The 13,421-nt window shown below is 43.3% G+C and overlaps 1 protein-coding gene across 5 annotated transcripts in view; it reads left to right on the top strand.

Annotated features, from left to right (window-relative positions):
- The window catches only part of SCAPER (S-phase cyclin A associated protein in the ER), a 198,242-nt gene that overhangs the window by 46,064 nt on the left and 138,757 nt on the right, over positions 1–13,421 (top strand). For all 5 annotated transcript variants that reach the window (XM_035112175.2, XM_035112172.2, XM_035112171.2 and 2 more), the window contains 3 exons: positions 2,300–2,417; positions 7,059–7,170; positions 9,204–9,344. In XM_035112175.2, coding sequence (XP_034968066.2) covers positions 2,300–2,417; positions 7,059–7,170; positions 9,204–9,344 — 371 coding nt within the window. The remainder of the gene's footprint in view (positions 1–2,299; positions 2,418–7,058; positions 7,171–9,203; positions 9,345–13,421) is intronic.

Genomic DNA, 13,421 nt, shown 5'->3' with positions numbered 1-13,421 from the left:
GTTTTAAGATATGAAGAAGAATTGAAAATGAGAGTTGGCAACCAGATTGGGCATAATTTCTGTTTCCGAAGTTTGGAAATACGAACTGCCCCATTTCCTGCTGTAATCTGTAATCCGTGCTGTTCCCACGAAATTGGAGACGACCAGGATGTCAGTAGACACAACATCATCTGACTTTATTGACTTTGAAAAGGAACTTTTGGAATTGCTTTTGGATTTTAAAAGTGAACTGCGTCAAAATGCAATACAGATTGACAAAATAAAACAGAGCTGTGCGGAAAGCGAAAAAGGACTAATCTCAACAAAGTATGAAGAGAAGCAAGATGAACAATCATCAGCCATGGGCAATGTAATTGAATTTAAAGATGATGAAGAAGAGAAGAAGAGTTTGGATTTGATATCCCGCTTTATCACTACCCGAAGGAGTCTCAAAGCGGCTAGCATTCTCCTTTCCCTTCCTCCCCCACAACAGACACCCTGTGAGGTAGGTGAAGCTGAGAGACTTCAGAGAAGTGTGACTAGCCCAAGGTCACCCAGCAGCTGCATGTGGAGGAGTGGAGACGCGAACCCGGCTCCCCAGATTAGGAGTCTGCCACTCTTAACCACTACACCCCACTGGCTGCATGGAAGCTGCATGGAAACTGCATGGAAGCTGCATGGAACATTGTTCCCTCAGTGAGGGGGGGGGGACACAGGACTCATGCTTGATTCAAAGAGCCTTCAAAGAAGAACCAGCATGGAATAATGCCCTCCCAGTGAGAGAGGGAGGACAGGATCCATGCTGGGACCAGAACTTAAGGGCAACCAAAATTGAGAAAGGGCTGAAAAGTGGAAATGTAGTTGGATGGTATTGTGCAACAGCTAGGAAATTGGGGAGGAAGCAGGGGGTGAAGAAGGGAGAGTGGTGGATAGGTGGTGAAAGAGCGGGAGTGGGGTGAGGAGTAATAATGGATTTTTTTTTTTACTGATCAAGATGGCCCAAAACTGGAATGACCTATGGAACTGGCTGATTCATCTGGGAGACCCTGAGTCCAGAGGAGGGGGGGCTGAATTAGATTTAAGTGTTTAAATGTTATTATGATAAAAGAAATAATATTTGAATGTATGAAAAATTTGGGGTATAAATTTGAGGCTAAGGGGAGAAATAGAGGATAGATGGATGGGAAAATAAATTTAGATTTGGACTAAGATGAATTAAGGGTGGAAGACAGTCGATGCTTTTAAGAATAGAAATAGTTGTGAGATAATGAAAAAACATATTAGAATAATTTAAGATAATAAATGAAAATTGCTTAAATTTGGAGTTAAAAATGGACCTAGTGCGAGGGGAATCGAGGAAGTCTACAATGTTAATTAAAATGTTAGAATTGATATGTTTTTCTTTTTTATGTTTTTCTTTTTCTTTTTTTGTTTTTGTGAATTTTTGTAATTTGTAATGTTTGAAAATCAAGAAATATTTTTTTGGGGGGGGGGACTATGGATCTAGTTACAGGTAGGTAGCCATGTTGGTCTGCCGTAGTCGAAAGAAAATAAAAAAAATCCTTCCAGTAGCATCTTAGAGACCAACTAAGTTTGTCATTGGTATGAGCTTTCGTGTGCATGCACACTTCTGTGGGATAATAGAAGGGAACAGTTTCACTATATTATTGTTCCAGAATTCTCTCTTTGGTCATTTCCATTCTGATTACGTTCCAGAATGGAACAAATTCTGTACATGCACTATTCCTTTGATTTGTTTTTAAAACCTTACTGTATTTTTGATAACAAAGGCCAAGTTTGAACATCACATTAAACCATGGTTTGCCACAAACATATCAGTTGCAGCTTCCCACTAGCATCCAAGAGAAACAAACCACAAGCCCTGGGCTAGCATTTTGTCCAAATCAAGGGTTTTGGTTTTTTCACTCCAGATAAACTACAGTCTGTAGCCACGGTTTGTTCTTAGCTTACAGAACATGGTTTGTTTGAGTGAAACAAACCTCAAACCTTGGTTCATACATAAACCAGGGATCATGATTTGTTTCTCCCGTGCCTCAGAGGGGAGCAGTAGCATCCAAGGTTATTTGGTTCATGGTAAACCATTAGCTATGATTTACTGTGATGTGTGAAGAAGACCAAAGTCACCAGTGTTACGGCACAAGTGCTACAACAGTCAACAATTTTAGAATGTGCTCGTTGAGAGTGGCATGGCCAGTTGGGAGTAGGATCATGTACCAGAGTAAATACTAGACAATATTAAGGATATTTTGCTTCCCATATGCTAGCTTTTACTTTAACAAGAGATCCTGTTTTTGTGCAGCTCGTGAATCATGGCGTCAAAGTAACACTTGGGGCGACATTGTAGAAGAAGAACCATCTCGTCCGCCCGGCCATGGAATACACATGCATGAGAAACTCTCCTCACCATCTCGCAAGAGGTCTTTAATATTTTTAAACTTTTGGTATAGAATAAGCTCAACAGGATCAACTTCCATAGTTGAATTATATATTAATTACTAGACCGTGTGAAGCTGCCTTTTACGAAGTCATACTATTTATTTGTCCTTCCCTATTCTGACTGGCAGGGTTTCTTCAGGTTTCAGGCAGAGGGGCTGCTCAGAGTGCTGTGGCCGCCACCAGAGAAGCCCACCAAATTTATCTTGTCTTTATCGTTTCTTTTCAACTCCCAATAATGAGCTAACTTGGTTGGCCATTGAGGCAAACTTCCCATGTTATCTCTCCACTCATTGCTTCAGACCTAATATGTGATAGCCTTACCTTACGGTCCTTTCTCACTAAATCACGGTGCTATTTTTCCAGAAAAAGAGGGGCCTTGTTCTCTTAGAATGGCAATGGTGCCCCCCTGAGAGGGGCCAGAACTGAGGTCCAGTGAGTTCTGGCTGGGGGAAAAAGTCCTGCTAAATCATATGTATAGTTGTACAGAAAGAACACTAGGTCAAATGGTACCTTAGAGCAGGCATCCCCAAACTGCGGCCCTCCAGATGTTTTGGCCTACAACTCCCATGATCCCTAGCTAACAGGACCAGTGGTCAGGGATGATGGGAATTGTAGTCCAAAACATCTGGAGGGCCGAAGTTTGGGGATGCCTGCCTTAGAGCTTAACATATCTGAGAGTTGAATTATTGTGATTACAATAATTTCCAGAGGGTTTTTTGCCACTGCACATTCCCACCCTGAACATCACCCCTGTTGTTGCTTGACCATGTGATAAATCACTTTAGTTGTGATCCCAAAGGGCCTGCATGGGACACACCCAGCAGGGCTTTTCGAGGGTAGAAGAAAGCCCTCCCATGTACTTCCATGGTGAATAAAAAGTTTTGAGGTTTGTTTCAATGATAATCCTTGCTAAATTGATGGACTCAACTAAGTTCAATTCATTAATTTAAATGGGCCTACTCTGAGTAGCATTTACTTAGAATCATAGAATCATAAGAGTTGGAAGAGACCACAAGGGCCATCCAGTCCAACCCCCTGCCAAGCAGGAAACACCATCAAAGCATTCCTGACAGACGGCTGTCAAAGACCTCCAAAAAAGGAGACTCCACCACAGTCCTTGGCAGCAAATTCCACTGCCAAACAGCTCTTACTGTCAGGAAGTTCTTCCTAATGTTTAGGTAGAATCTTCTTTCTTGTGGTTTGAATCCATAGCTCTGTGTCCGCTTCTCTGGAGCAGCAGAAAACAACCTTTCACCCTCCTCTATATGACATCCTTTGATATATTTGAACATGCCTATAATATCACCCTTTAACCTTCTCTTCTCCAGGCTAAACATACCAAGCTCCCTAAGCCGTTCCTCATAAGGCATTGTTTCCAGGCCTTTGACCATTTTGGTTGCCCTCCTCTGGACACGTTCCAACTTGTCAATATCCTTCTTGAACTGTAGTGCCCAGAACTGGACACAGTACTCCAGGTGAGGTCTGACCAGAGCAGAATACAGTGGTATTATTACTTCCCTTGATCTAGTTACTATACTCCTATTGATGCAGCCCAGAATTGCATTGGCTTCTTTAGCTGCTGTATCACACTGTTGACTGATGTCAAGTTTGTGGTCTACCAAGAGTCCTAAGATACTTTTCACATGTACTGCTCTCAAGCCAGGTGTCCCCCATCCTGTATTTGTGCCTTTCATTTATTTATTTTTTGCCCAAGTGTAGTACTTTACATTTCTCCCTGTTAAAATTCATCTTGTTTGCTTTGGCCCAGTTGTCTAATCTGTTAAGGTCATTTTGAAGTGTGATCCTGTCCTCTGGGGTATTAGCCGGATGTGAGGGACAAGGGATACCGGGAAGTCCCTCCCATCTTAAGTTCCAGCCCATCCCCAAGCGCTGGGGAGAGCAGGGAGAGCTCTGCCTCCAGCGGAGAATCAGGAAGTGGTGTCCGAGGCTCAGGCAAGGTTGCGGAGCCCATGACCCTGGTGGGACAGGAAGGGGGGAGCCCGGGGGGAAGGCCAATTCCCCCAACTCCGGAATTGCGCCGAAAACGTAGGGGGAAGAGGCTGGGTCTCCCAAAGCTTCTTTGCTGGAAGAAAACGCGCCAATCTCCATTCGGAGGTACTGACACCTCACCGTAAGCATGTATATAGATCGCTCTGAGCACTGTAAATAATCAGCACTTAATAAAAGTCTAAAAGGACTATGCTGCGAGGAGTCGTTACTCTAGAGTAGCCACATCAGCACCTCTGACACCACCCCTCCCAATTTGGTGTCATCTGCAAACTTCCTCAGTATGCCCTCAAGCCCATCATCCAAGTCATTGATAAAGATGTTGAATAAGACTGGGCCCAAGACAGAACCCTGTGGCACCCCACTAGTCACTTCTCTCCAGGATGAGGAGGAGCCAAAGCAAAGATGTTTATTCGGCTGTACGCCCATCATAAAACATAAAACACAACACAACATTGGTATTGCCTGAAGTTGTGTTTATAATATCTCCCTTTTAACAAACTCCCAACCATCATGAACACCCTTCCCTTTTAGTATTGCTGTCCATGGGATCTCACCCAGCATTTCCCTAAGTTTTCTGAAGTCGGCTTTCTTAAAGTCTAGAATTTGAGTCTTAGTATGCTTGGTTGCTCCTTTCTGCTGTATAATAAACTCCAGAAGAGCATGGTCACTCCCACCTAATGATCCTGCCACTTCTACCCCACCAACCAGGTCATCACTATTGGTTAGGACCAGGTCTAAAATGGCTGTTCCTCTTGTTGCTTCTCCCACTTTCTGGACAATGAATTTTTCTGCAAGGCCAGTGAGGAATCTGTTCGACCTTATGCTCTTGGCTGAGTTTGACATCCAACAAATATCAGGATAGTTGAAGTCCCCCATTACTACTATCTCACTTCCTTTTGAATGGTTGGCCATCTGTTCCAGGAAGGCATCAACCGTACTCCTCAGTTTGGCTTGGGGGTCTATAGTAAACTCCCACAATGAGATCACTGTTATTTTTCTCTCCTTTAATTTTGACCCAGATACTCTCAATTTGGCTTTGAAGTTTTAAATCCTGGATCTCTTCACAGGTATACACATCCCTGACATATAACGCTACTCCTCCTCCTCTCCTGTTTGGTCTTTTTCTCTGAAATAGATTGTATCCCTCTATTTCTACATTCCAATCATGAGATCCCACCAGGTTTCAGTGATGCCTATTACGTCGTATTTAGTTTGCTGTACCAAGAGCTGAAGTTCATCTTGTTTATTTCCCATGCTCTGTGCATTAGTATACCGACATTGAAGACCATTGACCACCACCCTAGCCTCTTATTTAAGGATTTTTCCTCCCACCACTAGGTTTGCGTGCTGTTTGCTCCATTTGGTCCCTGACATTTGGATGGTCATCTTCAGCACTTGATAGATTCCTACCTTCAGGACCACTGTCTCCCTCCCCCACATAAGTCAGTTTAAAGCCCTCCTGATGAGGTTTTTGAGATTCTTGGCAAAAACATTCCTCTCAACCCTTGTGAGGTGCAGCCCATCACTTGCCAGAAGTCCATCTTCAAGAAACTGCAGACCGTGATCTAAGAATCCAAACCGTTCCTTCTTGCACCATTTACGAAGCCAGTTGTTCACTTCCCCTATTTTTCCCTCTCTCCCTGGGCCACGTCGTTCAACTGGGAGGACAGATGAGACGACAATTTGTGCATTTAAGTGCTTCAACTTCCTGCCCAGAGCCTCATAATCACTTTTGATCTTCTGGAGGCTATGACTTGCAGTGTCATTGATTCCCACGTGGACCAAGAGGAAGGGGTATTTGTCAGTGGGTTTTATGATTCCTTGCAGCCGTTCTGTTACATCTTGGATCTTGGCCCCGGGGAGACAGCACACCTCTTGAGACGTCTTATCAGGCCCACAGATCACTGCTTCTGTACCCCTCAGTAGGGAATCCCCTATCACCACTACACACCTCCTAATAGGCTAGGTCATGATTCTTCCATGTGCTGTCCCTCCCAAAGACACCTGCATATTCCCTGAGGACTGACTTTGCTGCTCGTCTTCATATTTCTGATCAACTATGATGAGGGAGAGATCTTCTGATGTAGTCTGTTCTTCGTCTTCCATGTTAAGGGAGAGCACTTCAAATTGATTGTGTAGTTCTAAACCCTCAGAGCGATCCCTGGGCCTTCTACTTCTATGAGTCACATTCCTCCATACATCTGGCTCCTGTGTTGGGGAGCTGACCTCTTCCTCGGGGATGTCCCCTGTCTCCTCCTTGGTGCAGAAAGTGTGCTCTGCTGCATCCAAGAAAAGCTCCAGCTTATTAATTCTCTGGAGCGTAGATACACGGGCCTGAAGTTCCTGGACCTTGACTTCAAGTAGGGCAACCAACTTGCACTTGCCGCACATGTAGCTGCCTACATCCTTTGGCAAGATTACAAACATTGCACAGGAATATGCTTGGTTATAGCCCATAGCTTAAACTATTCCAAAATTATGTTCAGTCCCTGTACTAGGAATTTGTGCGAGATTTCTTAAATTGTGTCCAGTAACATAAGTTTCAGGTATCCCCACGTACCTTTTTTTTGGTTCATTGTTCCATTGGCCTTTTCAAATATTTATTTCAAAAGGACAATAGCAGAATCTAAAAAGAAACATGAAGAAAAGCAGATGAAAGCTCAACAGCTGAGAGAGAAACTGCGTGAGGAGAAATCACTAAAGCTTCAGAAATTAATGGAACGGGTAAGTTTGCTGTAGTTTAGCTTTTCATGCTCCATTGTGACTCATAGTCATACCTTTTTTTACATCTTTGGGCCACATTCATGATTTGGGGAACAACTGGTCAATGCACATTCAGAAGAGCATTCTCCAAAATATGCTGGTTGGATTGCAAAGTACTGTACTATAAAATAAATAAGACAGTATTGTAGATGATAAAAATTAAAATTATTTTTTTTTCTTACCTACATTGGTGATACTACCGGTAGTCATTGTTTGAATGGGGTTTTTATATCCATTTATGCAGTCACGCAATCAATCAGTAGGGTTCCACACAGTCACAAAAACAAATTAACTGAAAAAGCCTCAAAAACGCAAAATAGATAGCAAAAACAAAAGCACCAAACTTAATCCGTTCCGGAAGTCTGTTTGACTTCCGAAATGTTCAAAAACCAAGGTGCAGGTTCTGATTGGTGCAGGTGCCCTGGAAACAGTAGCAGACAGCTGCATTGGATGTTCAGTTTCCAAAAAAATGTTCAAAAACTGGAACACTTACTTCCGTGTTTTCAGCATTTGAGAACCAAGGTACCACTGTAGAGAATACTGTACTTTGTAGACCCCAAACCCGCATGCTTCCTTCCCCTCTTGGGAGCTCTGATTCGCTTCCTCCCTTCCTAGTTTGTGCTAACCATGATTTGCCCTCATGTCCAAATTAGGCAAACTATGTTTTGTGCAAACTAGGAAGGGGAGAATTGGAGTGCACAACATAAAGAGAGGAGGTAATACACAAACCTGAGGCTAGTTTCCTACCCCCTATAATATGATTTAGAGGAGTGTTTTAATGGACCTGATGGTGAGGCATTTGTATTCTTTAGAAACAACTCCATCTTCAATGTCTGTTTCTGTTCTTCCAACCCTCCTTTAAGCTTTTAGACTATAAATTACTCAGATACTTAAGTGATTACATCCTGTAAAATTATATTTGCCTGATCTTTGTCTGTCTTATGAAAATATTTTCCCTAGCATGGGATTGATGCTGGTAAATATTACCTGAGGTTTCAAGGTTCATTTGCTTCTCTTATGTTAAGTGAAGTGAGAGCTTTTGTCATGTTGTGTATTGCGTTATGTTAGACCTTTTAAAATGTTGACATGCATTAAACTTGGAATGATTGCCAACTCATGAAATATGAGATTTATAACATCTTTCCTTAACTCCATTTTCCTCATGGTTGGTGCCATAAATGCCAACCTTGATTGAAAGACTTCACAATATCTTCACTATTCAGTTTTGAGTTAGGCTGACATTGCTACAAGATTACTCTAAGCAGTATTTCTAATGGCACTTAAATGGTTATATTTATTGAATTGTTGGCAGAAAAGTGGAATAAAAATATCCTGAGAATTTAACGCAATATAGACCTATAGTAAGCCATAAATCATGATTTACTGTGCTTAATCAAATCTTGTCTGCTTCATTGCTGCTGACTCATGTAGGGAGGAAATAAGCCATGATCCTGACTTAGCATTATGTCTAAACCTGAGATTCTGGGTTTCTTCATTCTCAGTAAGTTACATTCTGTAGCCTAAGTTTCTTTTTGGCTTACTAATCATGGTTTCAATCCTCAGTTTGAATGTACTGCTAAGGGATATAGGAAACAAACAGCCCAGAATGACCCAAAGGTCCTCTAGTCCAGTGTTTCCCAACCTTGTGCCTCCAGATGTTTTGGGACTACAACTCCCATCATTCCTGACCACTGGTCTTGCTAGCTAGGGATGATGGGAGTTGTAGTCCCAAAACATCTGGAGGCACAAGGTTGGGAAACACTGCTCTAGTCCAACCCCATCCCCTATAATGCAGGCATGTCAACTAAAGCATCCATGACAGATGGCCACCCAACCTCTGCTTGAAAACCTCTAATATTACCATTAACTATGATTTACTGTGATGTGTGAACTGTATCATTGTGTGTATGTTGTGGTTAATGTAGTCAAAATTTGCAGAATGAAAGATATCAAGGGATCTGTTGCTTTATTTACTATTTACCAACTTTATGTAGGAAAAAGATGTACGAAAGTGGAAGGAAGAATTGCTAGATCAGAGGCGGAGGATGATGGAGGAAAAATTACTCCATGCTGAATTTAAGCGTGAAGTGCAATTGCAAGCAATAGTGAAAAAAGCACAAGAGGAAGAAGCCAAGGTGAGCCTCATGAATTTGGGGAAGCTTTTGTGGAGTTCCTGTTCATTTCAGTGGCTCTTGCACAAGAGAAAACTTCATTCTGGATTGTGCTCAATATTTTTATTTCTCTTAAGATGGTTGTGAATGGCCTGGTGGAAGAGATGATACCAGAGCTTTGGGGGGCCGCAGTTTAGGGATGCCTGATCTAGATGCTATACAGATGCAGCCCAGAATTGCATTGGCTTTTTTAGCTGCTGCATCACACTGTTGACTCGACAAGTTTTTGGTCTACCAAGACTCCTAGATCCTTTTCACATGTACTGCTCTCAAGCCAGGTGTCACCCATCCTGTATTTGTGCCTTTCATTATTATTATTTTGCCCAAGTGTAGTACTTTACATTTCTCCCTGTTAAAATTCATATTGTTTGCTTTGGCCCAGTTGTCTAATCTGTTAAGGTCATTTTGAAGTGTGATCCTGTCCTCTGGGGTATTAGCCACCCCTCCCAATTTGGTGTCATCTGCAAACTTGCTCAGGATGCCCTCAAGCCCATCATCCAAGTCATTGATAAAGATGTTGAATAAGACTGGGCCCAAGACAGAACCCTGTGGCACCCCACCAGTCACTTCTCTCCAGGATGAAGAGGAGCCATTGATGAGCACCCTTTGGGTTCGGTCACTCAGCCAGTTACAAATCCATTGAATGGTACCATTGTCTAGCCCGCATTTTACTAGCTTCTTTACAAGAATATCATGGGGCACCTTGTCAAAGGCCTTGCTGAAATCAAGATAGGCTATATCTACAGCATTTCCTTCATCTACCCAGGCTTGTAATTCTGTCAAAAAATGAGATCAGATTAGTCTGACATGACCTATTTTTCAGAAACCCATGCTGATTTTTAGTGATCACAGTGTTCCTTTCTAGGTGCTCACAGACCGTTTGCTTAATGATCTGCTCTAGAATCTTTCCTGGTATTGATGTCAGGCTGACTGGGCGGTAATTGTTTGGGTCCTCCCTTTCCCGCTTTTTGAGGGCTGATGTTCATCCATTGGTCTTCCTTCTTGTGGGCTGATGTTCATCCATTGGTCTGTTGCTTACTTGACCATTTGTTTTATTGCGTATTTTTGTTGTTAATCATCTTGAGCATTTCCATAGAAAGTTCAAGGACAATTAAATACCAAAGGTTCCTGTAAGGGGGAGGGCTTATAGGGAACAGCCCCCACCCCCATCAGGTCGACTTCCTCTCAGAGCAGCAAGTCTAGTAGCGGATCAGATTACAGGAATCAGGAAGTAGAGAGGGAGGGGAGAGGCTCTGACAGCACGAGAGAGCCTCAACACTGAGTAGAGAAGGAAGCAGCTGGGGAGGAAATGACAGGAGAGCAGTCAGAAGGACGGCCCTTCCCCTCCCCCGACGCCTGAATTGAGGCGCATGGCACCCCAGGGCGAGAGGGAGGCGCTTGGGGTTCCCAAGCTGTTATGTTGGGCGCGAAACAGAAAGACGCCATTGCGAGGTTCTGACTTGGACTAAGCAGACATGTTTTCCAGACTCTTTGCACTGTAAATAAGATGCACAATAAAAACACCTTAAAGACAAGCAGGTGTGGAGTGTCGTTACTCAAGAGTAGCTGCAAGAACCTCTGACAGTTCCCTTCCTCTGATGGAAGGAGTAGTTCTGTTGGAGCAGCAGAATGTTTGGATACAGCCCAACAGTTACTTCGTTTGCTTGGCTGGTAACTGCAAATTGAAGCTGTATCATGGCAGATGGACAATTATGAAGCATTGTAATTGTCTAAACCTGGCATCCCCAAACTTCGGCCCTCCAGATGTTTTGGACTACAATTCCCATCTTCCCCGACCACTGGTCCTGTTAGCTAGGGATCATGGGAGTTGTAGGCCAAAACATCTGGAGGGCCGCAGTTTGGGGATGCCTGGTCTAAACCAATGTTTTCCAAAGTGGGCGATATCGCCCCCTGGGGGGTGCTGGAATGATTCAAGGGGGCAGTAGTAGCCTTGGGTGCAATGCGGGGGCATGGAACAAAATTCAGGAGGCAATGGAGGCATAAAGATAGAAGAGAAGAAAAGAAAATTTTGAAAAACTGACATGTTTCATCTGTGAAGATACTTACTGCCAGGTTGGGTGCCGTTGTGAGATGGTGATGACACCTCCCCTGGATCTAGCGGTCGTGCTGGAGGCAAAGGTGAACCCTTTTCAGCCTCATCCATGCCCAAGAAGTGGATTGCAGCTTGACTGCCTATTTGGTCAATGGTAGGCGGGCTGCAATGCCAGCTCCATCCCGGGGCGGATCAGACTGTTTGCTTAAAGAAGGTAGATGTTCAGGGGGGTGCAAAGTAAAAAAATATTTCCTGAAAAGGGGGTGGTAGGCCAAAAAAGTTTGGGAACCTCTGGTATAAACTCATTCCTTGGTAACTGTGGTGTTGGCAGTGGCAATGCTTTATGCATATGATTTTGCTATGTTGTCCATCAAGGCCAACAGCCTGTTCAAGAGTACAAGTAATGAATACCATATGTCACCCTTCCCCAACCTGCTATCTTTTAGATGTTTTGGCCTGCACTTTCCATCAGCCCCAGCCAGCACAGAGTCCAGAATATCTTGTGAGGAACAGGTTGGAGTAGGCTGCTTTATGTAATCTTTGGAGAGAGCCCTTGTGGTTGAAGCTCCAAGGAAAAGCACCATTGGCGTAACAGCTGTTTCCATCTCTTAGTTGAGAATGGATTTCTAACTGGATTTACCTTCATCCTTGTTTCATTAAGCCCGTGTGACTTCTGTAATCAAATTAACTAAATAATGTAATGTAATTCTCAACTAAACAGATGTGTGAAAAGTGTTGCATATGTTAAGCTGTGCAATATCTGTTGTCCCTTTGCTCTTGAAGATCAAGATTAATTGGGTCAGAATTACTAGTTGAGAGGAAGTAGAGGAAGAAAGCTAGGACTTCTGCTGCCACCTCTTTTGTCTCTTAAATTCCCATTGATGGCTGCTCACTGAGCTGCAAAATCCATTCTGTAAATGTGTTCCTCTCAGTAAACAAAGCAGAAAACCTGTCTTTTTTTTGGTCATTTAGTATCCCTGTAGACAAAGGTCTTTCATGTGCATGCATGCATATGCACACACGCAGTAAAAGAGATGCAATGGTGCTGTAATAATGTTTGCACTGCAATAATTTTACCTTTTAATGAAATACTTCCGTTCCCATTACATAAAAGGCTTCCTTCTCTACCTTCTATATAAAATGGTTTGCTTGGTTCCTTTTGAATGATTATAATGATCAGCAGTGTCAGTGCTAGACAGCACTGGACATTTGCTGAGATCCTACTCCTGACTTTGGTGCGGCTCTCTCCAACTTGCTTTCTCTGAGCACACAAACAGTGACAAGGGTGAAGTGATGAAGCAATAGCCTCAAATAGCTTCCTACACTCTTTGAGTTGTATCCACTGTTACTCATAAGAACACAAGAAGAGCCTCCTGGATCAGGACCATGGCCCATCTAGTCCAGCCTCCTGTTCTCACAGCAGACAACCAGGTGTCTGGGAAACCAGGAAGCAGGATCCGAGCACAAGAGCCCTCTACCCCCCCTGTGGTTTCTAGCAACTTGTATTCAGATACATTGCTGCTTCCTATTCAGAGAAGGCCTGTTGAAATTAAAGGACATGGCTTATTTAGGTCCATTAATTTTGATGGGTCTACTCTGGGCAGAATTTAGGTGGATTTCTTTCTGTGTAGTAATCCAGGTTGGGTTTAGGAATTTCTAATTTGCAATGGTGACAGTGGCAAGGAGGAGGGAGCCCTACTGGGGGCATCTCGCCCAATTAAAATTAGCTTGCCTTAGGTGGACGACCACCCCACCCATGTTGCCACAACAGAGCACAGGTGTTGCGCTGCTTAACAACCAAGCACAGCTTACCAGCAGTAGCATTTAAACTTCATACAAAAGGAGCACAACTCATATGTCAGGACACACTATATGGGGCTATATCTCTCTGGCATCAGGGTGAGCACAAGGAGGAACTTTGCTTATTGGAAACTTTTCAGGAAAGGGCACATAGCAAAAAAAAGGACAGCACACCATAGACTTACAAC

The sequence above is a fragment of the Zootoca vivipara genome, chromosome 9, assembly GCF_963506605.1.
Source record: "Zootoca vivipara chromosome 9, rZooViv1.1, whole genome shotgun sequence".
Taxonomy (NCBI): Eukaryota; Metazoa; Chordata; class Lepidosauria; order Squamata; family Lacertidae; genus Zootoca; species Zootoca vivipara.
Note: the sequence above shows the minus strand (reverse complement) of the source record. Positions and strands in the feature narration are given on the sequence as shown.